The sequence below is a fragment of the Mustela lutreola genome, chromosome 4 (assembly GCF_030435805.1).
Source record: "Mustela lutreola isolate mMusLut2 chromosome 4, mMusLut2.pri, whole genome shotgun sequence".
Taxonomy (NCBI): domain Eukaryota; kingdom Metazoa; phylum Chordata; class Mammalia; order Carnivora; family Mustelidae; genus Mustela; species Mustela lutreola.
Window position 1 is genome coordinate 62,285,953 of NC_081293.1, and position 26,106 is coordinate 62,312,058.

Below are 26,106 nucleotides of genomic sequence, written 5' to 3' on the forward strand. Positions count from 1 at the left end.
AACTTTGTATTTGCATTTGCTTTATTGAAAGAGACAGTAAACTTGAGGTCTCAGTCTCACCACTAGTCTGTCTTTGTCTGTTGTTAAAATTATGAGCCAGTCTCTATGGCCGCAGCCAAATGAGTAATCACCAGTAATGTGACTCGTGCTGGAAGTGACTCCATCAGCACCTGTGACGGGGGATTAGTTACAGTTTACAGAGCACCGCCTCTTCCCTTCTCTCAGTGTGCCCTAAGCCAAGTAGTCTTTCTCATTTGGGTGTCTGCACTGTTGGAAGCTACTGCAGTGTGTTTCCACGCAGAGAGTACAGTGGGAAAGGCTTTCTCTAGCTGATGGATGGCTGTTCTCTCTATTTGGAGTATCTCACTGGTTATGTAAGCGACCTCGGGAGAAATTATCCTGACCCAGATCGGAGGATGCAGTAGTGCTTCAGCTGCAGGATTTCTTAGTCGTTAACACCACAGTGCTGATGACAAAGAGCGAGTTGTAATCCTCATCACTGCCAGGCTGAGCCAGAGCAGACAGAAAATCGTCATTTGCTCGTCGGAGACTTGTTAGGTTACAGCTCTGCTTCGTTTTGTGGTCTTGGCTTTTCTTCCTATACAATGACGACGCTGCAAGTGAGCTCAGAAATGCTTGGTTTGAGAGCCATTTGCCTGTGATTTTTGAAGACTAAAGAAGTATTTAAGCTAGATAAAAAATACTGCTCAAGAGTGAAATGGAAATGTCAGCTACTTCTTGACCTTTAAAGCTGTGTCGTGGATTTCTGAGATTTAAAGATACTTTAAAATCTAAAGAACAAAGTACGGTTTGTATTTTTCTGCTTCCTTTTTTCTTTTGTCTTAATTTACATTTGGTTTTACTTCTCAGCCTTAGGAATTAAGGTCGCTGCCTTTTATTGATCTAGCCTTAGTGTTAATAGTTTTAAGAAATTTTAACTATTTTCATTTGTTCAGAAAGGATAATTGTGTGTGTAGTAATTTCATAACACTGTAAAAAGATTAAAAACTAGAGTTTAATTGTTTAAGGTATTACAGCAGAAATATTTCAGATTAGGGTTTTTAGAATATAGTGTTTTAAGGGAAGTAGGGTATTTGATTTGTGAGGGATTTTTTGTGTGGTGTATTCCAGTGCCCACCCCCAACTTGTTTTCTAACAGTATCATGTTTTTCAATAGACCTGCTTGGGTGGGAATTTGGACTTTGTTCTTTCAAGTCACTCCAGTCTTTTTTTTTCCCCCATAGACTAAACCTTGACTTCTAAAGTGTTGCTTAGTTTTCTGCTTCAGTATTATCCTTTAGTGAATTTTATATCAGATTTTTTTAGTTAATGAGCGTTTTTTTTTTTTAAACTTGGAAAAGGAATTGTTAAATGTTAAGTGGAGATTGTTAGAAACTCAGACTGCAGACATAAACTCCATGAATTTTCAGTTAAATGTTAAATGTGAGCTTTAACATGGTTTGTTTGAGCAGCTGAGTTATGTTTGAGCGCTGAAGCTGATTTATTTTAAAAATGTTTTTTTGAGGAGGGCTCATCTGTTCTCCTCTTCCTCATGTGAATGGAATGTGGTGCAGCATGGAGCCCCAAACAGGATACAGTTGTTCTAAGCATTCTTCCTATAGCGTGGTGTAGGCCCTACTAGAAATGCAGGCTCTCAACTATTTATTTTGGCTTTAGACTATTTTTAAAGTATGGTCAGACGAAGGACCTTAAAGGAACTCTTAATCCATTAATAAAATTGAAAAAGTTTTTTTTTAAATTATGAATATTTGATTTTAAATTAGTAATTTTATTTGAATTTTCAAAGTCTTTTTTTCAGCATTGGAATAATAGTCTTTTTGTGATAAGGGCCATATTCTACGTTGACTTTCATCAGATGGTAGCTCATTGCTTCCCCTTAGGCTGTGGAAGTTCCTCATAGAATGATATATCTTGAGAGACTTGAATTACTTAGTTATGCATGAGTTCTAGTTTCTTTACATTCCAGTACACCTAGACCCATAAAATATTTACTACAGATTCATCATAAAAGCTGTAGGATCTGTTCACATTTATTTAAATATTTATGTTTTTATTTTTAAAATGTGTTTGACTTGGATTCAGATACTAATAATTGTTATATCATTGATTTGCCACTTTAAAAAATCATTATGTGTTTTAACTACTTAGTTTCATATGTTGTTTGTCTTTAATTTTCCCATTAAATAGTAACAGTCACATTTTCAGGATTGTTTGTTTAATGCATCTTGAAACATTTCTCTAACAAGTACTGTTAAAGTATTTATCAGCACTGTTAAAGTATTTATCAGCACTTTCTGAGAACATATTTGTAGCTTAAATGTAATTGCACGTTTAAAAATTTGCGCGTTGTGGCCCTATTTACTATTTTAAGAAGGCTGATATACTCGACCTCTATTTGTACATGATTAAAAGTATTACTGTATCCAAAGTAGCCTTTTCTTAAACTAATTTTTTAACAATTCTCCCGATAGCTTTCAGTTAGTTATCTTAAAATGAGAAAAATTTTTTTTATTTTAGCCGAGAAACTAACTCAATAAATTAAATTATGATTAGTTGACCTGTTAAAATTTACCCTTAGAATTCTGACCTACCTTAAAAAGCAGAGTTTCTCAGAGGGTTTCTTCACAAGAACGTTTTTCATATTATAAAATGACTGGGTCTCATAGGAAATGCAAACCACCTGTATTATTTGCGTAAGAAAGAGGCACTCAGACAGAAGTTTACTTCTTTTTCAAATCCTACTTAATTTAATTGTACCTTTAGCCACTTAGATAATAGCTTTTGTGGCCTTTTTTGTTAACCTTCACGAGTTGACCTGACATGGTACTGTTTGAAAATAAATAGAGCATTTGAATAAAGTTCAAGGAATAAATCAAATCTTCTTGAAAAGGTACCAGTGTTTTCTAGTTTACTAAAAACTAAACAGATATATAATATGAAAAATATTACATATATCATGTTGATCACATACCGTTAGACCTTTTAAAGTCTAAATTAAAAATCAGTGATCTTGAAAACTTTAGTCACTTGTTAGGTAAAATAATAGGATTTTATGAAATTTTGGAATTTCGTCTTGGCAAATGGAAAATTCTAGTTGGCAGTAGTTGCAGGAGATATCTAAGTAATGGGGGAATGTCTGTTTTGAAAATGTAATTTCTCACCCAAATAAGAATACTTCTGATTATTATGTAGTATTTGAAAGGTTAGCCTTGGGACTAGGCAGAGAGGAACTTAACAATGGTTAGCTTTTCTAATCATAGATACCGAAAATAGTTGGGGATTTAAGAAGAGTTTTTTTCAGTCATATTAATTTAGGAAATAAGATATTATTTCTAAGTTCATGGTATGGTATAGAAATAAGGCATGTTTAAAATACTTATCTATTCTCATGTGTTTAAGCTTTTTCAAAAACAGTTGTAGACTCCTGGATGAATCGGAAGCTTTAAAAGGAATTTCTTAAATACAGAAATTGACTCCTTAAGAGCCACTCTGAACTAAAGATCTTGAGAAGTTTTTCCCCAGAGTGCATATTAGTTGTGATTAGCAAGATGTTAAGATTTCTTTAAGCCATAATATAAGAGAGGGGAAACACATTGCTTTGAATCTTCTCTGAGGATTTTTACTATCTGTACCAAAAGCTTTAGTTTGTATCCGAATGATCACACAAGTTGGCTTGTAGCAAGAAAGATTTCTCCGTGTTATACAGGGAATTTATAAACTAAGTTGGTTGTTAATTCCATTTTCCAAACTTAGATTCTTTTATTATCCTAAAGCCATTATGTTAAGTTTTTACAAAAGTACCAGAAGTGACACTTGATTTTATTCAAGTTGCTTCTGCTTCAGAAGTGTGACAGTAATTAAAAACTGCATACATTGTACCTTTGTTTTCTTCCTTCCTGCCTCCCTCACTCCCACCCCACCCCAAGATCTGGGTATATTCCTTTTGTAAGAGATGAGTCTTCTTTAAAATAATCAAATGGCCATGGATCCCCACCTCCCAGCCCCCATTTTTGGTTTGTCTCTTCATTTGATTTTTAAAGTAGCAGAGATCTGGACTTGAGAGGTGGTTTTTGTGTAATACTTCTTACCTCCCTCTTTTCCTGTTCCCTTCCCCCATGCTGCTCTTACTGAAGCAGCTGGATTTTTATTTGTGCTTGGGGCAGGGGCGGGGGCGGGTAGTACATGGGGTGGAGTTAAAAGACCAGATGCATCCTGATCATTTAAAATCCTTGATGTGAATGAGCTAGCAGAAAAAAAATAACTGAACTATACCTGCTCTGTTTTTATAAAGATTAATACTTAGTAATTTTTAAAAAATGAGTTGGTAAATATGCTCTCCTACCCAGTTGACTTTTTCAGAAGCAATTTCTCATTTATTATCTTAGAAATTTTTATACACATGTATATGTGATTTTCTCTTTTTTAAAATAACTTGTAGATTACTTCTTTCCTTTTTAATATAAAATATTTTATTTTATGAATAAAAGCATTTAGATTATTATATGAAAGTATTGGTATTCTAAAGTCCTTATGATGACGACATTTGTACATTGTATTCAGATATACTCTTCGTGTTTGAGTATAAAACCCAGAAAATAACCATTATGAATTTTTTTTTCTCTTACCAGACTTTCAAACCCCTGGTTGAAAAAAGTATACCTAGTTCAATCACTGCGGTAGAATTCCTTGTAGATAAACAACTGGATTTTTTAACTGAAGATAGTGCCTTTCAACCCTACCAGGTAAGAAATTTTAGGTTGCTTTTAAAAGTTAGCTAATCTTTAAACTTGACTGACATTCAGATATTCTTTTAAATATTCAGTTCAAGCTAATATGTAGGTGTTCAAGGAAGCCAGTTCATTGAATAAATTCTGATGATAGGATAAATGGTTAATTTATCCAAGAATAGATTTATGTACTTAGAACTTTCTATGAACTTGGCAGCATTTTTTCACTGGGAATACACAAGTGATCAAAATTAAGTAACTGCCATTATAAATAATGTTCATCATTAGGAAATAACTGGTTAGATATTAGTATAAATTTATCTTTTTCTCCAGCTCTAAAGGTTAAGAATTGGGTCAGTTAATATAATTAAATGAGATTAGTGTTTACTGTATGCATACAATAATGGTAATTCTTCTATTCAAGTGGAGAGTTTCCTTTAGATTGTCATTAATTGTTCATTTTCTAAATTTTAGTTCCCAGATGCAATTAAAGTACTAATACATTTACTGGGAAAAACATTTTTAGTAGGCTTTTCGATTCAAATCATGTGAAGAAACTCATCAAAAATAGTAGGCTAAATGAGATTTTAGATTTCTAGTGAAGTGTTCTATCAGTTAATTTTTTAAGGTAGAAGTAAAAATGCACAGAAATTTGTTTTCTTTGTATATTTGGATTTCAGATTGAATTAAATGTCTTCCATACATTTTTTATTTTAAGTGTTTAAAATAATAGGTAACGACATTGAAAGAAAGGATGAGAAAATAGTTTGACTTTTTTTCTGTTTTAATGGAGCTGAAAGTCAGTACTCCTATTTCATTTCAGAATAGTTACTGTTTTCTGAAAATAAATGTAGAGGCATCCTTTCCTAAAATGTAGAGGCATCGTTTCCATGGAAAGAATAAGAGCTTGACTTAATGAGCAATGATTTATTTTGTGTCGACTTACAATACTTAGGGAATTCGAGCAGTTATATGCCTCTTCTGTTAGATCTCCTAAAATGAGATGATAGTTCCCTGAGTTAAATGTAATTTTGAAGTCTACATAGATGTGCTTTTGTCCTTTCACATTATTTTTCTCATTTCATTAAATGCCCTAGTTTTTGTACTGTTAGCTTTTGTTCTTTCTTTACAATATTTATAGCTAAAACTCCTAGCAAGTCCCAGTTTAATATTGGAGGTGTTAGAGCTTTTCCCTTGGGTTTTGTTTTGTTTTGTTTTTAATTGTGAATGCCATTTAGCTTACGATAGGCCTTCCTTATTATAATTTGTTTAATTTCTAACAGTCTTTTAGTGGGATTAGAATGGGTAAGTCTAGGTAAAATCAAAGGAACCTTTTAACCCTTAATGTTTTAATTTTGTGGTTGGTGATTAGCAGCACTCTGTAAGTTTCAGCTTGGATTTGATTTAGAGAAGTGAAATCATTATGTAGAAATTACTTTTAAAAATAAACTCTTTTGCCAGGTGGCCTAAAACTCCACAACATGTCTATTAAAATTATAATGATTGAAAGAATGTGCTGACATTTTATAGGGTTTTTGTTTTGTTTTGGTTTACATTTTAAGCTTTTGGATTCTGGTAGTTCTGTCATTTTATTTAAAAAATAGAGGCACAAGAATGAAAGTGTTAAGCTTGATTTGGTGAATTGTATAATTGTCTTTGTTAGTAAGCCATTTGTGTTGCTCAGTTAGTATGGGCAGGTTGATCTCTGGCTTGAAAAATATTCTGTCTTCTAAAGGTGAAGTGAGTCTCTTAGCATTTTAACCATTTGTCTTTAACAAATGTGAGTGCTCAGTTCTAGAAAATCAGAAGGAATTACACTAACAGCACTTGATTTAGGGATCCAGCATACCTTAATTTTAGAGTTTCTTAGGAGTTTTAAAAATAATTAGATGGTTTTACAACAGAGCTTTTTAATATGTATTTTAATATATTTAGTTTCTTATTAATCAAGTTAAAAATATATAAGGATATTTTCTCTAATATGTGAGTGATAGACACCTATTTTAACATTTTGAATGAAAATGTACTCCAGAGACCTAAGATGGCTCAGTCTAGTTTTTCAAATTTACTTATTTAAATGAGTTTGTGAAATACAGCTACATTCTTGATAAAGGAAACAGTTTTAGAGTTTATGTAATTAGAGTGGCTTTATCCCAGAATGCTTTTCTCTAACCACTTGTCCAAACAGTACATTAAATTCCTTGGCATCTTAAACATGGCAGCTGTTACTGGCATAGATTTTGTAAATAGTGTCTTGACATATCTCAACTTTAGGGTAACCCTATGTAAGTCAAAGGGAGCTGGGGGAAAATTGAACACATTTTTTAAATGCTCCTGTTTTTCTCACTTTAAATTTCATGAGGCAATTTCTTCTGAATCTAGATGTTAATTATCCTTTGTAGACTTCTTAAGTGTGATGGGGGAAAACCTTCTTTAGAAATAGCCTTTGTGTATAGAGTGATGGGTACACATAACTTGTTTTAAAAATTCACACAAATTACTTTGCTATGATATTAAGGAAATGTTCTTGTAGTGAGAATTCCCACCTACCATCTTTCTCCTTGGTTCTCAGCCGTTCTGTAGTAGTATACTCCCTTAAATTTCCTTAATAAAGTTGTGCAGCCCTATTTTTTAATATATCCAAATAGTATCATATTGTTAAGGTGATAGGAAACCATTGACTCAGGATTAATACAGATCATTTCACTTTTAGGTCACTAGTTTGAATCCTATACTTACCTCTGATTTCAATGGATTGCATATCAAATACCATGTATTAAACTTGATCTGGTCACTTTTTTAGTTGGAAAATTGAGGTGCAATCTTCATTTTTACAGTTTTCAGTATTTTGGAAAGAAAGTTGAATGAGGAGAAAAACCAAACCGACATCTTACAGATAATATAATCGATGCATATTAATTAGGTCACTGAAGCAGCATGGTATTGTTAATTCTGTTTTTTCCTTCCTTATGCACACAAATGAGTTTCTGCTTCCTCCTTTTAGATTTCCTGATCATGCCTGGCTGCAGTTAACTTTCTTTGAAGTAGAGGGGGAAGGGAAAAGAGAGGAAGTAGGAGGGAACTCTGCAGATTATACTGTGTCTTTCAACTGGGAAGAAAGAGGAAAAAACCAAGTTATTGATTCTGAAAGATGGCTTTTATAGTTTGGAGTTTTCTTAATATCTATTATTTTTATGGTATTTCTTTTCTTTGGAGGATGATTACAGAAATTTTAAAAAATTGTTTCATTAAAACATGAAATTTTGATCAAGTTAATATAAAAAACAGTTTGAGAATAGAAATATGAACATTGAACTTTTAGCATGATTTTGAAATCATCTTGTTCTGAGTTTTGGCTTCTGGCCATGCACACACCTGCAGTTTTCAGGTCGGTTGCTTCATAGAGGATATAGAAGAGATTATTTCTTACCTGAAAATTGTACATGACTCATATCAACAAATCTGGGTTGGTCTGGCTTGTTAGTCCAGTATTTTCTAGGGATCATAATTCTCTTTGTTTTTAAATGTATTAAGGAATAATATGAAGGGCACTAATTTAAAAAACCATTAGAGATTTGAAGCAGAATGTGTTTGTTCAAAATTATGCCTTATGCTTATCTTATTATATATTAAAATTCATTGTAGTATTAAGGTGTATTCAATAGTATAAGGTAGAATCATCCTACATCCTTCATCCTGAAGGAATTATTCTTTTTTACATTCTGGGTCACAATAAAGTGATTGAAGTTTAGAGATAAGACTGTTATTTCTACAGTTTCTGTCATCATAGAATATAGACACTGAACTGCTTTACTAAACATTAGATATAGTACTCCTATGCTGTGAATTGCTGGCTGAAGGAAAAGGGAACAGGTGGAGCAAACCTGAGTATTTTCTTAGTACCTGAACTAAAAGTTGCTTAAAGACTTGCACAGAGAAGAGTCTTAAAATATTCAGTGAATGATGTATCTGGACTTAATCAGATTTATATATCTATCATTTCTGTATTTCTTAGTGAGAAGGTTGTTTTCCCTGTTTCAGTCCTTTTTGACCCACAGATTTTACATCATTGATGATATAAATTTATTGGCTGTGATTTCAGAATATTTCTAAGGTAGTTGTTGCTTAACACATCTGGTTTACTAAAAGTAGCTCAAATGGTTGCCTACTATAAATTACCAGTAGTTTGGGAGTGAATGTAGCAGAGACCTGTATTTTTTCCTTCTTAATTTTTGTTATTGTCCTATGGACTTTGGAATTGCTTCACAACCTGGATGAGATAATGCGCATGAGGTAAAATTCAGTCCCTGTCAGCCAAGGTGAACAATTAACTACTAGCTTGGTTGTTACTAGCCAGATGTTTTATTTTCTTGAATTAAATATTTGACATAAATGAGCCATTGACAAATTTTAAAAGTCTGGTTGGTAATCATTCATTTTACGAACAAATTTATTCTAAGTCAGGGTACTATGGTGGCACTACTAGTAGTTTATAGATGGAAGTAAAAAGAACTTCATAATAGTATTGCTTCAGTGGGTAGAGAAAAAAAACTTTATTTTTTAAACTTTTCTTTATTTTCACTTCAGTTGTGTGTAGATCTATCATTTTAAGACTTACATTTCTGTAGAGGAAATGTGATTTTGACTTGGTACAGGATTTATTAGTACAACTGTGTAAATGTTTCTGTCCCAGAATTCTTCTCAGATTTGTTCTCTTCCTGGTATCAAATTACTGTTTCCCATTAATTTAATTAACTAACAGAAAAAAAAATAAATTGACTTCCAGATAGAACCCAACAAACTGTTGTTGTTTTAAAGAAAGAAATTAGAGTTTTTAAGAAATATTAACTGAACGTTCTATTAAGAGATATCTTTTATAGAAATTTATAAGAAACACTGGAAGCATGCCTTTGAGGATATGGGCGTAGAACACGCCAACCCCGCCAACCCCCAAGAATGAGAGTTTTGCGATGTATGTGGTTGAGAGGGAGAAACAGGCCCAGAGTAGAAAGAGAGGTTAGAGCTCTTAATTTGTGTTCGACTGTTTACTCACTTGATTCTTCCCCAGAAGGGAGTCTTTAAATGGAAATTTTATGCTTAGACTCTACTTCCCTTTGACTTAGGCTTAAATTTTTTTAATGTCTGACCTTGGAAACATCCCAACTGACTTCATTCATTTAACGTTATTTAAATGCTGTGGTTTCCCTATGCACAGCATCCTGCTAGGTGCTTAATGGTTTAAAAAATTAATATACTAAGTCTCAGTACTTATTTTTTCCCAAGTACTTTATAATTCAGAACAAGAACTTCTGTTTGAAAATAGACTTGATTTAAGGAGCCAAAAATACATAGTAAAGACTAGGAATACAAAGAAAGGAGAAATTAGTAGAGATTGAAATGGTTTCTCTGTTGAAGAAGGTAGAACTTGAATGGGATTCATTTAAATGGAGATGAAAGTGAAAGAGTAAGGTCAGATATTTGGCAGGAGGGACAGCATTATCAGTGAGGAACGGTGGAGGTATATTAGGAACCCGTAGAATATCAGCTAGAGAAGAGGGTTTGACTTTTAATAGTAGACATCATACTTATAAGTAAGTATTATGGAGTCAGATGAAAGAAGAAAAGAATTGCTAAGCACAATTATTAAGTGAATTTTTTAATTTGTAGGCCAAATGAATCATTGGAAGCTTTGAAGCAAGAAAATAAAATTTTCTACTCAAGAGTGGCATCTGATTATTATAATACAGGAGAAGCAGCTAATTGATTGGGTCTTCACTAGAGTCTTTTGTTCTAGAGAATCAGTATAGCATAATGGTTAAGAACTTGTGTTTTGAAGTCAATTCATGCAAACATGGTTTCAAATCCATGCTATTTGCCAGCTGTGTGACATTGGGAAAGTCTCAAGCATTCTAAATAAATGGTTCTTTCATATACAAGTAAAACTGTTGTCTACCTCAGAGTTGTTAGGAAGCTTAAATGAAATATATTGAGCTATTAACTACGTAACAAACTGCTCAGTAGAAGGTACTTATCTAGACAGATTCTGAATTTCTCTTTTTGTAAATTGTATCTTACACCTTTTTGGTAGATCTTTGAAACTCCTTTCTCTTCCTGTCATGCATAACCACTGAATATTTGACTTCCACCATCTGCACTTAACTTTTAACAATCTTTCTTATTTGTTGTCTCTGGAACTCTTACCATTTCTTTCTACAGCTAATTATAGATCAATTTTTTAGCTGTCTGTACAAGCCTTGGTCAGTGCTCCCTCCTCCCCCCAACCCCTTCAGGGAAGTTTATTTAGATAAAATTCAGTTGGTGACTTGTTAAATTATTTTAAGAAAATGGTATTAGAAAAGATGAAGAACCCTCTCATGTGATATTAACCTCCAAAAGAATCTCTTACCTTTTTTTCCACAGGGAAAGTCAAAGGTTCCATTTACTGCTGATAGTTACTTATATCTTTAAAGAGTGTAAGTGTTATTAAGCAAGTTACAGAATTGTTTTTCTTTATTTGGCTCTGGTGAAAAGCTGTGCAGATCTAGTACTATGTTTTGGAAGTTCTCAAAGCAGGGAATAAGAGTTGGACTATATATGACCTTCGAACTTGCTTCTTAACACTAAAAATTCTGTGAACTTAAGGTGGAAAAACTACCATTCTGACCAACATTAACCTAAACAAGTTAAACCCTAATTATTTTAGTCTCAGAGATAAGAGACATTCCACCTAACTCTAGGTTTATCTCAAAAGGGAAAACTAATGAGTCAGGCAAATCAAAATTATACAGGTTTAGAGTTACAGAATTGTTTGTATTAGTAGTACTTACCAAGAGAGCTTTATTTTTCAGTTTCTGTTACTGAGTTATATTTTGACAGAAGTTGAGCACATTCTCAATTAGTCTCTTGAGTTTTTGTATGCATCTTCTTTTTCCATTTCATTTTGCATTCATATTAGCATTTGATTGAAATTTAGAGGTGCATTGTTGCCATAAAGTCAGTAAAATTGAGAACTGTGAGATTGTGGGATATACAGTCTGCCAAGAGTGTAAAAATATAGGATCATAGCCATAGCTGTGAACTGACTGTTGGTGGATTATTGGCATGGTAGGATCAGCATCTGTGGGCAGGCATTGGCCTGGGGGTGGTCTAGAAGATGAGGCCAGAGCAGGAAACTGCTATTGTGTAGTACTTGGCTTTATTCCATTTCTAGTCAAAAGTGACAGCTTGCAGTAGTGGAGCCAAGCTGAAGCCTAGAAAGTAGGATGGACTACAAGAAAAGGGGAACCAGTAGTTAAAACAGTCATTGTACTTCCTTATTTAAGTAGGCTTTTTTAAAATTTAAAGTTAGTACATAATGTTTTAATGTACTAATTTTTTTTAATGTCCCGCCTACCTGATTTTTGTATCACTGTAATTTCAAAAATAGTTATAAAATATGCTTTTATTAACATCCTACAAATCAGGTGTGTTGATTTACCCAAGTGAATATCTCCTGATATTAAAAAGGGAGTTCTTCATTTGTAAAAATTGGTTGCAAAACTTGATGTGTTGAAAATGTATCCATGGAGTCCAGGAACATGTTATTTTGACTGAAATTTGGCCCAAGTGTGAGCTGTTCTGCAATATTCAGATTAAAAACATTTATAAGTCACAGTCTGCAGTAGTTCTCTCTTGGTCCCAAATCTGCTATGATCATATGCTGAAAAATCTGCCAGTCTCTTTGTAATTTTTTGTGACTGCTGTTATGAATTTAAAGTATGTGAAATTATGCTTGTAGACATCAGATTCAAAAGATGTAAGCCATCTTAGTTACCATTGAGAAAGATTGTCTAATTTCTGCCAGTCAAAATAGGTTGATATTATTCTTATTACCCAATTGCAAGTTCTTACTAAAGCATAGCCCTATTATTTTAAAATCTCAGGATTAAAATTTTTATTTCTTAGTGTGTTAATATTTCATATTTGTAAAACTTGACAATTTCCAAAATATTTCCATGTGCATTATTTTAGTAACTCCTTATGGTATCTTTATGAGTAAGACATTGTATTATCTTAATTTTGTGTAATGTTTTCAGGATATACATATTTATTTAATTCACACAAGTCTTTGAGAAGTCTTAATTTCCAAATGCATAGGTAGCTAAATAGAAACCCACTAAACTAGCTTAAGTAAAAAAGGTGTTGGGGGTAATACAAAGATACAGTAAGCAGTGTCAGGGATAGCTGTAGCAGAAAGTACAGCTGAACCTTATTCGGAATAGAATTAGGAACTAGAAAGTCAAGAACGCAAGTCACATATTCCTTCTTCCCCTCTTCTTCAGTGTCCTTTCTGCAGACATGTTTCTTCTGCTTACTCATAGGTTTTGCTTCTCATAATAGTAGTTTCCATGTGACTTTTTTGTGTATCATTGTCAATTCACCAACCTGCCCCCCACCCCCATACAAGAACTTCTAGATCTAATATTTGTGTTTATTTGTAAAAGTAGAGCTAGAGAGTGTAGGAGAATGAAAGTCTGAAAGGGGAAGATGGGACGAAATACGAGGAAGGGAGAGACCATATATGACAGCAGTTTTTATAGGCAAAGATGGTGAAGTTTAAGGAAGTTGTGACTTCGCATCGAGGTTCATACAGCTAGTGGAAGCTGGCATCATTCTTTATTTGATGCTTTATTTTCTCAGAGTTGACATCTTTCCTAAATATAAAATTAAATTTTTTTGTCATTTTATTGCCCACAATTTCCCAAGACTTTTCAAACACTGGCATCTAGCTATACTCCAAATCTGTGCATCATTTTCAGATCCAGTTTGTTCCGTAGGCAGAGAATCCAAATGGATTAAGACATTTTGCACTCTCCTTATTTTCTCAGCTGCCTAATTTTCTTTGCTGTGCTACAAGGTATGCTGAATCCTAGATTTATTCAAGGTTAAAAGTGAAAAGTAATGGAGTCCTTGGGGCACCTGGCTGGCTCAGTGAGTAGAGCATGTGACTCTCTAGGGTCATGAGTTCAAGGCCCATGTTAGTGTGGAGATTACCTTAAAAAATAAGTAAATAAATAAAAGTTTTACCTGGAGTCCTTTTCAGAATCTTGCCAAAAGGATTCTCTCTAAAATCCAACTCTTAAGCTTCAGACTAAACGCAAAACAGCACTAGCCCTTACGTCAATAAAAAATAAGGATTGGGGGCCCGTTCATATATTTGAGGGCCTGCTGTGTTGTATTCAGCAATACAAATAATTTGCCTTCATAGAGTTTATAATCTAATGGGGGAAGCACACACAGAAAAATGTAAAAGTAAATAAAGGCAAAATGTGGTCAGTAGAAGACCCAGGGAGGTATATAGAATCTACCCTAGTTGTGGGAGAGGTAGAAAGGATGCCCCTGTTAGAATAGGTGAACCCTAAACTGTCTCAGGATGCATGTAATTTAGTTAAGTAACTAAGACAGCAAGGCTGGATAAGTATATGAAATCCAGTGAATAAGCAGAATTTGTGTTGAGTGGTCTGCTTGAATACCTAACCATGCCTTCTTTCCTGTGAAAGTGGACTGATGGTGATGAGGTTTGTTTTGTTTTGTTTTTTAAGATTTTATTTATTTGACAGAGAGAGCTCACAAGTAGGCAGAGAGGCGAGGCCGGGGGAGGGAAGCAGGCTCCCCACTGAGCAGAGAGCCCGATGTGGGGCTCTATCCCAGGACCCTGAGATCATGACCTGAGCTGAAGGCAGAGGCTTTAACCCACTGAGCCACCCAGGTGCCCCGATGATGATGATGAGGTTTTTTAAACCATATTCATTTGGGTTAGCCACTGACTGACTTCAAACTCATTGTCTTCATAAAGTAGAATAATAATGTATATTTGTTTAAAAAGAAGCAAACATCACCATTTTAGCCACTTAAATATATACTTCATTGACATTAAGTGCATTCACAAAATTGTACAGCTATCGCCACTAGCAATTTTCAGAGCTTTTTTTATCACTCCAAACAAACTCTACTCCTTAAACACTACGTCCCCATTTCCCAGTAACCCCAGCCTCTGGTTCTTCTAGTGAGAAGCAGTCTCAGCGTCCTGGGACAGGGTCCTGCATGGGGCTCCTTGTTAAGAGGGGAGACTGCTTCTTACTCTGCTTATACTCTCTCTCTCTCTCTCCCTGACAAATAAATAAAATCTTAAGAAAAATATTTATGACACCATTTTACATGCAGACCAAACAAAATAGAACAGAGGTTACCAGAGGCTGGGGTTACTGAGGAGAGTTTGTTTGGAGGACCCTGAGCTGAAGACAGACACTTAACCGAATGAGCTATCCAGGCATCCCAGTATCATAAAATACTTGTCTTTTTGTAATGTACTTATTCCACTTAATGTTCTTAATGTTCTCAATGTTGAAGCATGTGTCAGAATTTTATCCTTTCTGTGGCCATATAATTCATTGTATGTATATACCACATTCTTTTTTTTTCATTCATCTGTTGATGGACGTTTAGGTCATTTACACCTCTAGGGTATGGTGACTAATGCTGTTCTGAACATTGGTGTACTAATTACTGCCTTCAATTCTTACGGGTATATACCTAAGGATGGAATCGATGAAGTATTTGGAATTTTATGCTCTACTTTTTGAAGAATAGCTAAACTGTTTTCCGTAGTATCTGCACCATTTTATATTCCTACCAACAGTGGTTTCATATCTGTAAGAACACTTGTTATTTTCTATTGCTTTCATAGCTATCCCAGTGGGTGTGAAGTTCAAATTTTCAAATTAGTTATTTGTTGTTGAATCCAAGGGTTCTTTCAGTCCTTTACCACATATAGATGTTTTCCAAATATTTTATCCCATTCTTTGAGTTGTTTTTTCTTTCAGTAGTGTTTTTTGATGTACTAAGTTTTTAATTCTGATGGAAGTCCAATTTACCTATTTTTGTTGTTGTTGTTCTTTTGAACGCCTATGCTTTCCTATTATATCCAAGAAATGTTTACCAACTCCAACATCATAAAAAATTTCCCCTGAGGGTGCCTGGGTGGCTCAGTTGGTTAAGTGTCTGCCTTCGGCTCCGGTCATGATCCCAGGGTCCTGGGATCGAGCCCCGAATCAGGCTCCCTGCTCAGTGGGGAGCCTGCTTCTCCTTTTCCCTCTGCCTGCTCCTCCCCCTGCTTGTGCTGTCAAATAAATAAATAAAATCTTTTTTAAAAATTTCCCCTGAGAATTTTATAATTTTAGTTCTTACATTAAGGTCTTTGACTCACTTTTTTTTTTTTTTTAAGAATTTATTTATTTACTTGACAGACAGAGATCATAAGTAGGGAGAGAGGCAGGCAGAGAGAGTGGGGGAAGCAGGCTCCCCGCCGAGCAGAGAGCCCGATGCGGGGCTCGATCCCAGGACCATGAGATCATGACCTGAGCGAAAGCAGAGGCTTAACCCACTGAGCCACGCAGGCGCCCCCTTTGACTCACTTTTAATTAAACTTTTTATGGGACATAAGGTTAAGTCCAGCTTAATTCTTTTGCATGTGGATGTCCAAGTTGCCCAGCACCATTTGCTGAAAAGATTGTCCTTTTCCCATTGAATAATCTGGGCACCCTTGTCAAAAATCAGTTGACCATTTATTCTAAAATTTTATTTTGGAGCTGTCTGTTCTATTTCCATAGTCTATATGCCTGTCCTTACGCTACTACCACACTGTTAATTACTTCGGGTACCACTTTTTTTTTTTTCCACTTTTCTTCAACTGTGTAATTTGTTCAAATGATTGTTAACCCTAAAGATAAATATTTAAAGTGTACTATTCTGCCTAACTGTTGAAATTTTCTGAAGCACCTGATCAGTCCTTTTGGGGTATAACTTCTGTCATGTAAATTATTAGACATTAGTCTTGTAGAGAAGGTATGTTTTTAAGAGTCGAAAAAAAAATCAGTGATTGATGAACTATATAAGATAAAGTTATTCATTCATTCCTGTGTGCCACTTTGCTAGATATTAGGATTTATTTATTTTAGAGATTTTATTTTTATTTATTTGATAGAGAGAGCGAGATCACAAGTAGGGATAGAAGCAGGCAGAGGGGGGAAGGGGAAGCAGGCCTCCCGCCGAGCAGAGAGCCTGATGTGGGACTCGATCTCAGGACCCTGAGATCATGACCTGAGCGAAGGCAGAGGCTTAACCCTCTTGAGCTGCCCAGGCACCCCAGGTACTAGGAATTTAAAGACAGATAAAATACTTGGTTTTTGTTTGTTTGTTTGTTTTTTCAGGTAAGGGGGAGGGACATAATTACAGCAATATGCTGAAAGTTCTAAAATTGAGGGATGTTCATACTGTTCTGTGCTGTGGCCTCAAATGATGCAGTAACACCAGATATTTGCCTGTTTCTTTTTCTTAATTTTATTTTTTCCTCAGAAGACAATGATGGGAAAGAGATAAGGAAGGGTAATAGTACTAATAATATTTCTCAATAGGGTACTGTAGTAGGATTTTCTAGCAAAAGAAAACCAAGTGTGTGTGCGTGTGTGCGCGCGCACGCGCGTGTGCGTGCACGCATTTGTGCACACATGCATGCTCCAAGCTTGTGTAGACAAAAAAGGAGATGGAGGGAGTAGTTTTAAGGAGTTGACTTGTTGTAGGAACTGGCAAGTCTGAAATCCACAGGGCAGGCCAGCAATCTGGAAGTTCTGGCAAGAGTTGATTTTGAGTCTGAAGACAGTCTGGAGGTAGAATCCTTTCCTCTTTGTAGAACATCATTCTTTTTTCTTAAGACCTTCAACTGATTGGATCAGGCCCAAATATATTATGGAGGGTGGTCTGCTTTACTCAATGTCTGCTGATTGAAACATTAATCACATCTAAAAAGTACCTTCGCAGCAACATCCAGACTGGTGTTTAACCAAACAGCTGGGCACCAGAGCCTAGCCAGGGTAACATAAAGAATTACCAGTCTTGGGCATTATTGATATTTGATTCTTTGCTTGGTAGTTAATTGTAGGATGTTAGGCTTCTCGGGCTTTGGCACACTTAAGTGTCTTTACTACCTCTTCTCAGTTGTTATGCTAATGGAAGAAAAACATCCTCACACTTTTCCTTCCCTCCTCTTTACTTAGAGCTTTTGGGCTGTAGATTAAGATAGCTGGAAAATTTATAAAATGACCTAAATGTGAGAAAGTATCATTCCTTTCTGAATGTTACCATAGTTTTTGCTTCTTCTTGAGTCTCTGGTGCTATTACTGGTTCCCTACCAATCCAGTTTCATTCCAGATCACTTTCTTACATCACTCACATTCTCCAAGACATAGTTATTTGATTATTAATCATAATGCATAATATTTTCCCATCAGACTTACAGTTGAATAGGTATACCTATATATCTTAAATATATGGGTGATGTAAAACGGTATGGATTAAAAGAATCCTGTGTTTCTCTAGATATTCTTTGCCTGGGAGTCAGGTACTCTACATGGGAATAACTTGTTATTGTTCCCAATTAATAATCCTTCACCTCTCCGCCATTTCTAGAAATTGAAAATTCTGTAGAACAGAATAAAAAATCTGTATAGGTAAGGCTTCCTCATCTATGTATAGACTTCAGACCTAGAGCCTTTCAGACATTATCCAATATGCGGACTTCAAAACACAATACCTCAGAAGGATTTCTTTTTTTAAGATTTTATTTTTGGGGCACTTGGGTGGCTCAGTCAGTTAAGCGTGGACTCTTAATTTCTTTTCTTTTTTTAATTTTATTTATTTACTTGAAAGAGAGAGAGAGAGAGAATGCACAAGAGAGAACATCAGAGGGAGAAGCAGACTCCTCGCTGAGCAGGGAGCCCAATGTGGGACTTGATCCGGGGACCCCAGGATCCTGACCTGAGCCAAAGGCAGTTGCTTAACCAACTGAGCCACCCAGGTGCACTGGACTCTTAATTTCAGTTCAGGTCATGATCTCAGAGCCCTGAGATGGAGCCCCATGTCAGGCTCCACGCTTGGCACAGAGGCTGCTTGGTATTCTCCCTTGCCGCCGCCCCCCTTCTGCCTCCCGCTTATGCTCTCCTCTTTCTTATATAAATAAGCCTTTTTTTAAAGATTCTTTTTTAGGGGTGTCTGGGTGGCTCAGTCATTAAGTGTCTGCCTTTGGCTCAGGTCATGATCTCGGGGTCCTGGGATTGAGCCCCGCATCAGTCTCCCTGTTCCATGGGAACCCTGCTTATCCCTCTCCCATTACCTCTGCTGTATTCCCTCTCTTGCTGTCTCTCTGTCAAATAAATAAAACCTTTATTTAAAAAATAATCTTTTTTTTTTTTTTTTTTTAATCTCTGAACTCATTGTGGGGCTTGAACTCATAGCCTTGAGATCTTGAACTCAAGATCAAGAGGCACAGGCTCTACTGACTGAGTCAGTCAGGTGCCCCTAGAAGGATGATTTTTAAATTTTTTTTCTCCCATATCCACTTCTGTTTTCAAAGAATTAAGTTCCATCACATACTAAGGATTCCTTCCAGTGCTTAAAAAGCTCATTGTTGAGAATTTTTCTTAATGTTTATTGCACATACATTGTATCAGTCAAGCAAATTTGCCTTGGTTGGTATCTTCTGACTGGCATGTTGTTTGTGTTGTGGAGGATTATGAGACTCTGCTCTGGCCAAAAGTGTAGTTAATTAATGATGTTCACTATCAGCACTGTAAAGGAGTGGGCAGAACAACTGGTTTGTTTTTATTGGTCTCGATCACTTCCTAGGTATCCCTTTTCCATTTTGTCTTGTTCCACAAATAGGTGTTAAGTATATATATTTGTACTAAAATTTTTATTAATGCAGTTTGGATGATAGCACAACTTGGGTAACTGCCTTTTGCCCCCCAAACTCCATGAACTTTATAGTATCTGATTTAGTGCCAATATTGTTATAATCAGAAATAGTTTACAAATGAATCAAATTTAAAAGTAAAGAAGAACCAAAATCAGCATTTAACAGTTAAATGAATTACCATAGTTTTTGAAATTCTGTTTTAAGATACATAATCATTTGCATACATTCACATATATAAATTATATCTTATTACAGAATTTTGGCTCTTCCAAGGGGAGGAAAAAGTTTACATCTATTAAAGTATCAGACCTTGGTAGTAGCACAACAAGCCAATTTGGAGTCAGATCCTATCTCTGCTGCTTATTCAAACATTATGGCCTATAAAATTCAGGTGATAAAAAGAATCTTTAGGTAAGAGTTTAAAAATAAATAGGTCTGGTTGAGTAAATCTTAGGTCATGACATATGTGCTTTCAGGAAGCCCATTAGAGGTAACTTTTTAAATCCCTAAGCAGACAAAATAGATCTCATTTTACCACTTTACCGAGGGGTTGCATATTTGATGAATTTCCTATATTCTAGTTTTCTCTCTTTCTTTTTTTTTCCAGCCAAGATACTTCTTCTGTTTTATATTATTTCAGCCATTCTTAACCAGCACCTTTACTTCCATTATGCCCATTATGCGTTTGTCTTTCTGTCACATCTGTGTTTTAATTTCTTATCCTGGATCACTCCTATTATTTATTTTTTCCATTTTTTAATACCCAAAGATTGTACTGCCCATCAGTGATCACATGTGGCTATTTAAAAAACAGTAAATTTAAAAGTTCGTCAGACTAGCCATATTTCAAGTACTCAAATAGCCATATGTGGAACATTGCAAATATATAACATTTCCATTATTACAGAAAATTCTCTTGGAGAGCCTTGCCCAAATGCTTAAAAGCTTTTTAAGGCTAAAAAGCAGGAGAAAATTGCGCCTAGGTATTTTGGTGTCATTGTATTGTCTCTGATCTCAGCTGATCCTTTCATACCAGTTGGCAGCCTTTTCTGTGCTGGAGTTTTCATTTCCTGAAACAGTTATTTTAAATTATCACTGTTCTACTCGGCTTCCTCCTTTTCTCTGAGAAGAAGACCTTTCTCCTGCAACACAATGGAAATGGAGGTTACAAGCAGGAACCCCCTTAACTTCCTGTCCTTAAACCTGTTTTTGCACCTTTCCTTACCTCCTTTTCTCTTTTCTCAGAGGTGTGTTCCTTTTTTCAGTTTCCTGATTCAGTTTTACAAAAATTATTGGGCACCTGCTATGTCCTAGGCACTATTTCTGACAGTTAAGGTACAACTGTGAACAAAACAAAACAAAACAAATTCCTTGCCTTCATACAGCTTTCCTTGTAGTGAGAAGAGACAGCAAATAATTATTTTAGTGTATTGGAAGACTGTAAGTGCTATGGAGAAAAATAAAACCTGATAGGAAGTATTAGCTAGAACAGAAAAATAGGAAGACCCTAAAATGAAGGCATTCTTAGAATAGCAAGAAGATAACTATATAGAGATTAGTAGGAAATGAAATAAGAAAGGTAGTTAATGACTTTGTTTTTTGTTCTGGTTAAAGTGAAGTGGAAGCCTTTGGAGGTTTTTGAACAGAATTGTGATAAAACTTTTTTGCCCAGATAATTCAAAACATACAGATGTAGAATCATAAAATGAATTTCCATGTACCTGTCATCTGGCTTTAACAATTACCAGTTCATGGCCAACATTGTTTCCTCTCAGTGCTCCTCATGTATTATTTAATTTTTTTTAACCTTTTTTTTTTTTTTTTTTTAAGGTTTTATTTGTCAGAGAGAGAGCACAAGTAGGGGGGAGTGACAGGCAGAGAAATAATAGGCTCCCCGCTGAGCAAGAAGCCCAGTATAGGACTTGGATCCCAGAATTCTGGGATCATGACCTGAGCTGAAGGCAGATGCTTAACCAAAGGAGCCACCCATGCATTCCTCCTTATGTATTATTTTGAAGCAAATTCTATATATTATATTATTTATCCATAAATATTTGTGGGTACATATGTAAATTCAAAAGTATTCATATATATAGAGTTCTAATTATTCATAATAATGTCCTAAAAACTTGTAAGTTCTCAGCAACATCAGGAATGATAGAATGATAGAATGATAGAATTAGAATATCATGTTTTATTTTTTTTTATATATATATATATATAGTGGTCCCAGTGGATGTCATTGAGCAGATAAAATCCATGTGTTCTGCCTGTTGTACTAAATTTCAGCACTCAGATCTTGTCATTCTTCCCAATCCTGTATCCTCATTACTGGTTAGACCATATCTACCATGTTTTGTCAGTCAAATAGACACCTGGGAATGTTTTAGGTTCCTCATTTGCCATTTTATATTGTCCTCCAAAAATTGCTGATTGTGTCTTGTTAGCATCACTATGTCCATCCTGTCCTTCTTATCTTAATTGTAAGGCTTTGATTCTAACCTTGCTAAACTATTACAGATCTTTCCAAGTAGAGACGTTAAATCTTCCCACTTACCTAATCTCTGTCCTCACTCAGTCCATACCAGTGTACTTAAACTTTTCCACTTATGTCATGTTGTTTCATCTGTCTGTGCCTGTACCTGCATTTCCCTCTGTTTTGAAAGTCCTTCTTTTCTGGGTGCTTGGGTAATTCACTCTGTTAAGTCTCTGACTTTTGATTTCAACTCAGGTTATGATATCAGGGTTGTGAGATTGAGCATGGAGCCTCCTAAAGATTCACTCTCCCTCTCCATTTGCCCTTTGCCCCTTCCCCCTATTGCCCTCTCCCACCCCACCCCACCCCACCTCTGCTCTCACTCTTGCTCTCAGGAAAAATAAATAAATAGATAGATAGATAGATAAATTTATTTTTGAAAGTCTTTTCTGATCTCCCATAACATGGCAGGTGTCCTTGAATTTTTAAAGTTCCAACTCAAAAAAATTTTGAAGTTCTAGATATTTGTGCTTTTCTCAAGTTCCAACTCTTGTGTAATACCTTTCCCCATACATCTAACTAGATTATCTTTCCCCACAATCTTTGTCTCACCTCTCTACCCTATGTAAAACTCTTTTTTAACCTGTATTGCTATGAATTGTGTGTTAATCCCTGTTCTGGCAGGCCATTAAGATCCTCAAGGGTTTAAACTCTTCCTTGTATTGCCAGTCTGTAGAAATAGATACCTGGTGTTCAGAATCTTATCAAATGAAATATATTCCCTAATATATTTTACTCATAAGGGGCTTGTTAGTCCCACACTAAGAAACTATTTCAAACATAATTGAATCAAGCTGTCTAAACTGGTTCCTTCTACTACAGCATATGAGAAGCCAAAAGGGGAATTTTTAAAAGTCTGGTGATGGTACATTGGGAACTTGATAGCACAAGAGGAGGATACAGAAGAAACTAAAAAGTAGTTACAACTCAAATTTTGTCTTTATGGGCTGGTTTGGTATAGAGGCAACAACATTTTATATCAGTTAATACTTAAAACAGAGTCAGAATAATCATTGATGATGATAACTATGAGTACTGATGAAAAGCATCAGTTGTATTCAGTTTGTTATTTAGTGAACAAACTATAGAAGAACTTTCATTCAGAATTAGTAGTGTTTTGATAAATTTTCTTATTTCTATCACTTTTTAAAACTTCCTTTTTTGTAGACAAACTATTGAATGTTTAACACACGTCATTCAGTGTATGTTCTCTTCCCTTTTCTAATTAGTTTTTCTAGATGAGCTAAACTTATCCTTTTAGGAATAGCATAACAATGATTGGAAATCATTCTGAAGTGTATTGTGCCATACTGTCTTCCTTAACAGTACTAGGTAAAAAAGATGTTCTTGTGTTAGGATACTTTGGAATTGTAGTTTTAACTCCTTCCTTTATCTGAATAACTTGACACATTTCTCATGTATTTGTATTTACTAGACCCTAATGAAGCAAACAGGTAGACTTAAATTTGGGTCAGATGATAAAAGACTGAATCTTTCTTGGCAGATCCAAGTCTGTCAAGTTAGAAGTTCTGTTGATTGTATCAGTTTGCTTGAATTTCTGAGAAGTATAGTATAGCAGTTGTTCAGGTTTATAGTTTTTTATCATTTCCATATCTGGAAATAGTAGAATTTGGAAACAGTGAAAGCCAGCTCCAAATAGTGTGTGGTGTGGTGTTAATCTTGAAATTATCTTTTGCAGTTTATATTTCTTAAATATTTTATTAAAGTGAATGTTTGCTCTGTATAATCAGTGTAGTCATTGGCACAATTGTATGTATTCTCCAGGTTAGTATTAGTTTGTACCTAGGAATTATTTTTAATAGAATACTTATTTAAAAATATTATGCAAGCATACAATTTTATTTCCTGCTTAGGTTGAACTCCCTTTCTTCCCAAGAAGGAGGAATACAAAGTAGAGTGACACTGCCATAGGTGGAGTGCTCATTCAGAGCAAGGAAGTTGGCGGGCTGGTGGTGGGGTGGGGTGGGGGGTGTTATTTTTTTAAACATGGGCTGTTCTGAAAGAATATTTTCAGTTGCTACTTTGGAAAACATTAAACAGTTCCTAGGCCTTCCTGAGTTTGTTCAGTTGTAAGTTTGAGGAAGCTGCAGTTAGTAAATTGTGGTTGGCAGATGCTGTAAGCAGGTGACTCAGTAGGTTGAACTCATGATGACTCAAGTGCATAAAAATCATGCTGATAAATAGCATGCAAAAAAAATTGCCTTCCAAACTTTTGAACTGCCATAAAAAGTTCAAGACTATTATTAAAGTTATCACAAAGAATATTAACATGTGGCTTTAGGAGGAAACACATTTTCCTTCAAGAGTTCTTTAGAGTTTTACTTAATTGTTCTGATTTTTGTCCTGTAGTAATTCTAAAAGGACCTTACACCAATGACATTTACCAATTTGTAGTTAAAAATGCAGAAATATTGCAGGTCTGACTAAAATTTATGCAAGAGAGTACTTCTTTGAAAGGTTAGTTTCAGCTGGGAGATTAGCAGAGAAACCCAAATGATAGTTACTGTTGTTGTTGTTTAATTTCATTTTTGAGTAATCTCTACATCCAGTGTGAGGCTAGATGAACTCCTAACCCTGAGATCTAGAATTGTATGTTGCACCAACCGAACCAACCAGGCACCCATTTTAATTAATATAATAAAAATAATTTAGTTAGCTTTTTTATTTAACATTGATATAATTGAACAAATAAAGCAAGATAAGTGGTCATTTTCTTATGTTTCGATGTAATAGGACATTTATATTAATATAGTATACCCCATTCTAAAATGCTTTTGGGTGATTTAATCTGATAAATCATATTCTGTTTATGATATCCATTCCAAATCTTAGAACCCATATTCCTGTGAACTGATAATAATTTGGCAAACAATTTTCTGTATTTAAAATAATAAAATAATTTGTTTTATTGGGGGTTTCTTTCACTTTTTGCAATAATATTTCTACTCCCCCCCCCCAAAGATTTTATTTATTTATTTGACAGAGAGAAAGTAGGCAGAGAGGCAGGAGTGGTGGGGGAGCAGACTCCCCGCTCAGCAGAGAGCCCGATGTAGGGCTCGATCCCAAGACCCTGAGATCATGACCTGAGCTGAAGGCAGAGGCTTAACCCACTGAGCCACCCAGGTGCCCCAATATTTCTACTTTAATAAGTAAACTTTTGGAAACCCAGCAGAGTGTATAAAATTTTGATTCTACAAGTGCATGGATCGGAAAAAGGTTAAGTGGGAAAGGCTTTGACAATAGGCAAATTTATCAATAGGCAAATTGATGTATTTGCCTTCTAGCCATGTGATTAGGGTAAATTACCTAATCTTTGAGTATTTTTCCTCATCTGTAAAATGAAGAGAATGTCAAACTATCAAAGGGGTTGTTAGAATTAAATGAAATCAACATTTCTGGCAGTTCTTTCAGTTAAAAAATGTTTTTATTTATTCTCACAAGTAAATATGCTTACTCTTAAATTGATATTTTTTAGAGGCTGAAAATAAATTTGTCCCATAAAATCATTTGCAGTTAATTTAAGATACAATTATATTGAACCTAAGAATACTGCTCACGTAGGATGACTGATGAGTGGTAATGCCAACAGTTCAGAATCTTTAAGTTTGGGTTGTATAATGTTTTGAGACGTAACAGATATGACTGTCATCGTACTATCTTCATTTTGGTTAAATTTGAGTTAAGTTGCTTTTTTTGGAAGTGGCCATTTAGAGATGAGTTTGTAAGAGTGAAGGGGTGGCTGGACCAAGATACATAGGTAATCTTGATGAATAATTGGTAACTGAGGAAGTTTGGTTTTTGTGTTCATTATATTGGTTTTCTTAAGTTGCTGTGTTGACTCAATACTTTAAAAATAGGCATTTAATTGTCTAGCACAGTATCTGAAATGCCACCTCAGGTTTCTACAATGAATATAAAATACCTGTTTTATTTTACATGGGTGCTTTCTAAATTACCTTTTTAAAAAAGTCATTTATTTGTGTGTATGTTCTTGTTAGTTTTTTTCCCCTGGA

General features: G+C 35.0%; 1 protein-coding gene across 5 annotated transcripts in view; it reads left to right on the forward strand.

The window, feature by feature from the left end:
• Positions 1 to 26,106, forward strand: part of JMJD1C (jumonji domain containing 1C) — a 320,032-nt gene that overhangs the window by 225,157 nt on the left and 68,769 nt on the right. For 3 of the 5 annotated variants that reach the window (XM_059170135.1, XM_059170130.1, XM_059170131.1), the window contains exon 3: positions 4,650 to 4,763. Coding sequence is in view for 2 of the 5 variants with exons in the window: in XM_059170130.1 (XP_059026113.1) it covers positions 4,650 to 4,763 (114 nt within the window). In the remaining 3 variants the exon portion in view is untranslated. Of the gene's footprint in view, positions 1 to 226; positions 809 to 4,649; positions 4,764 to 26,106 lie in introns of those variants that run through there. The other 2 variants (XM_059170133.1, XM_059170132.1) reach the window with 2 other exon arrangements.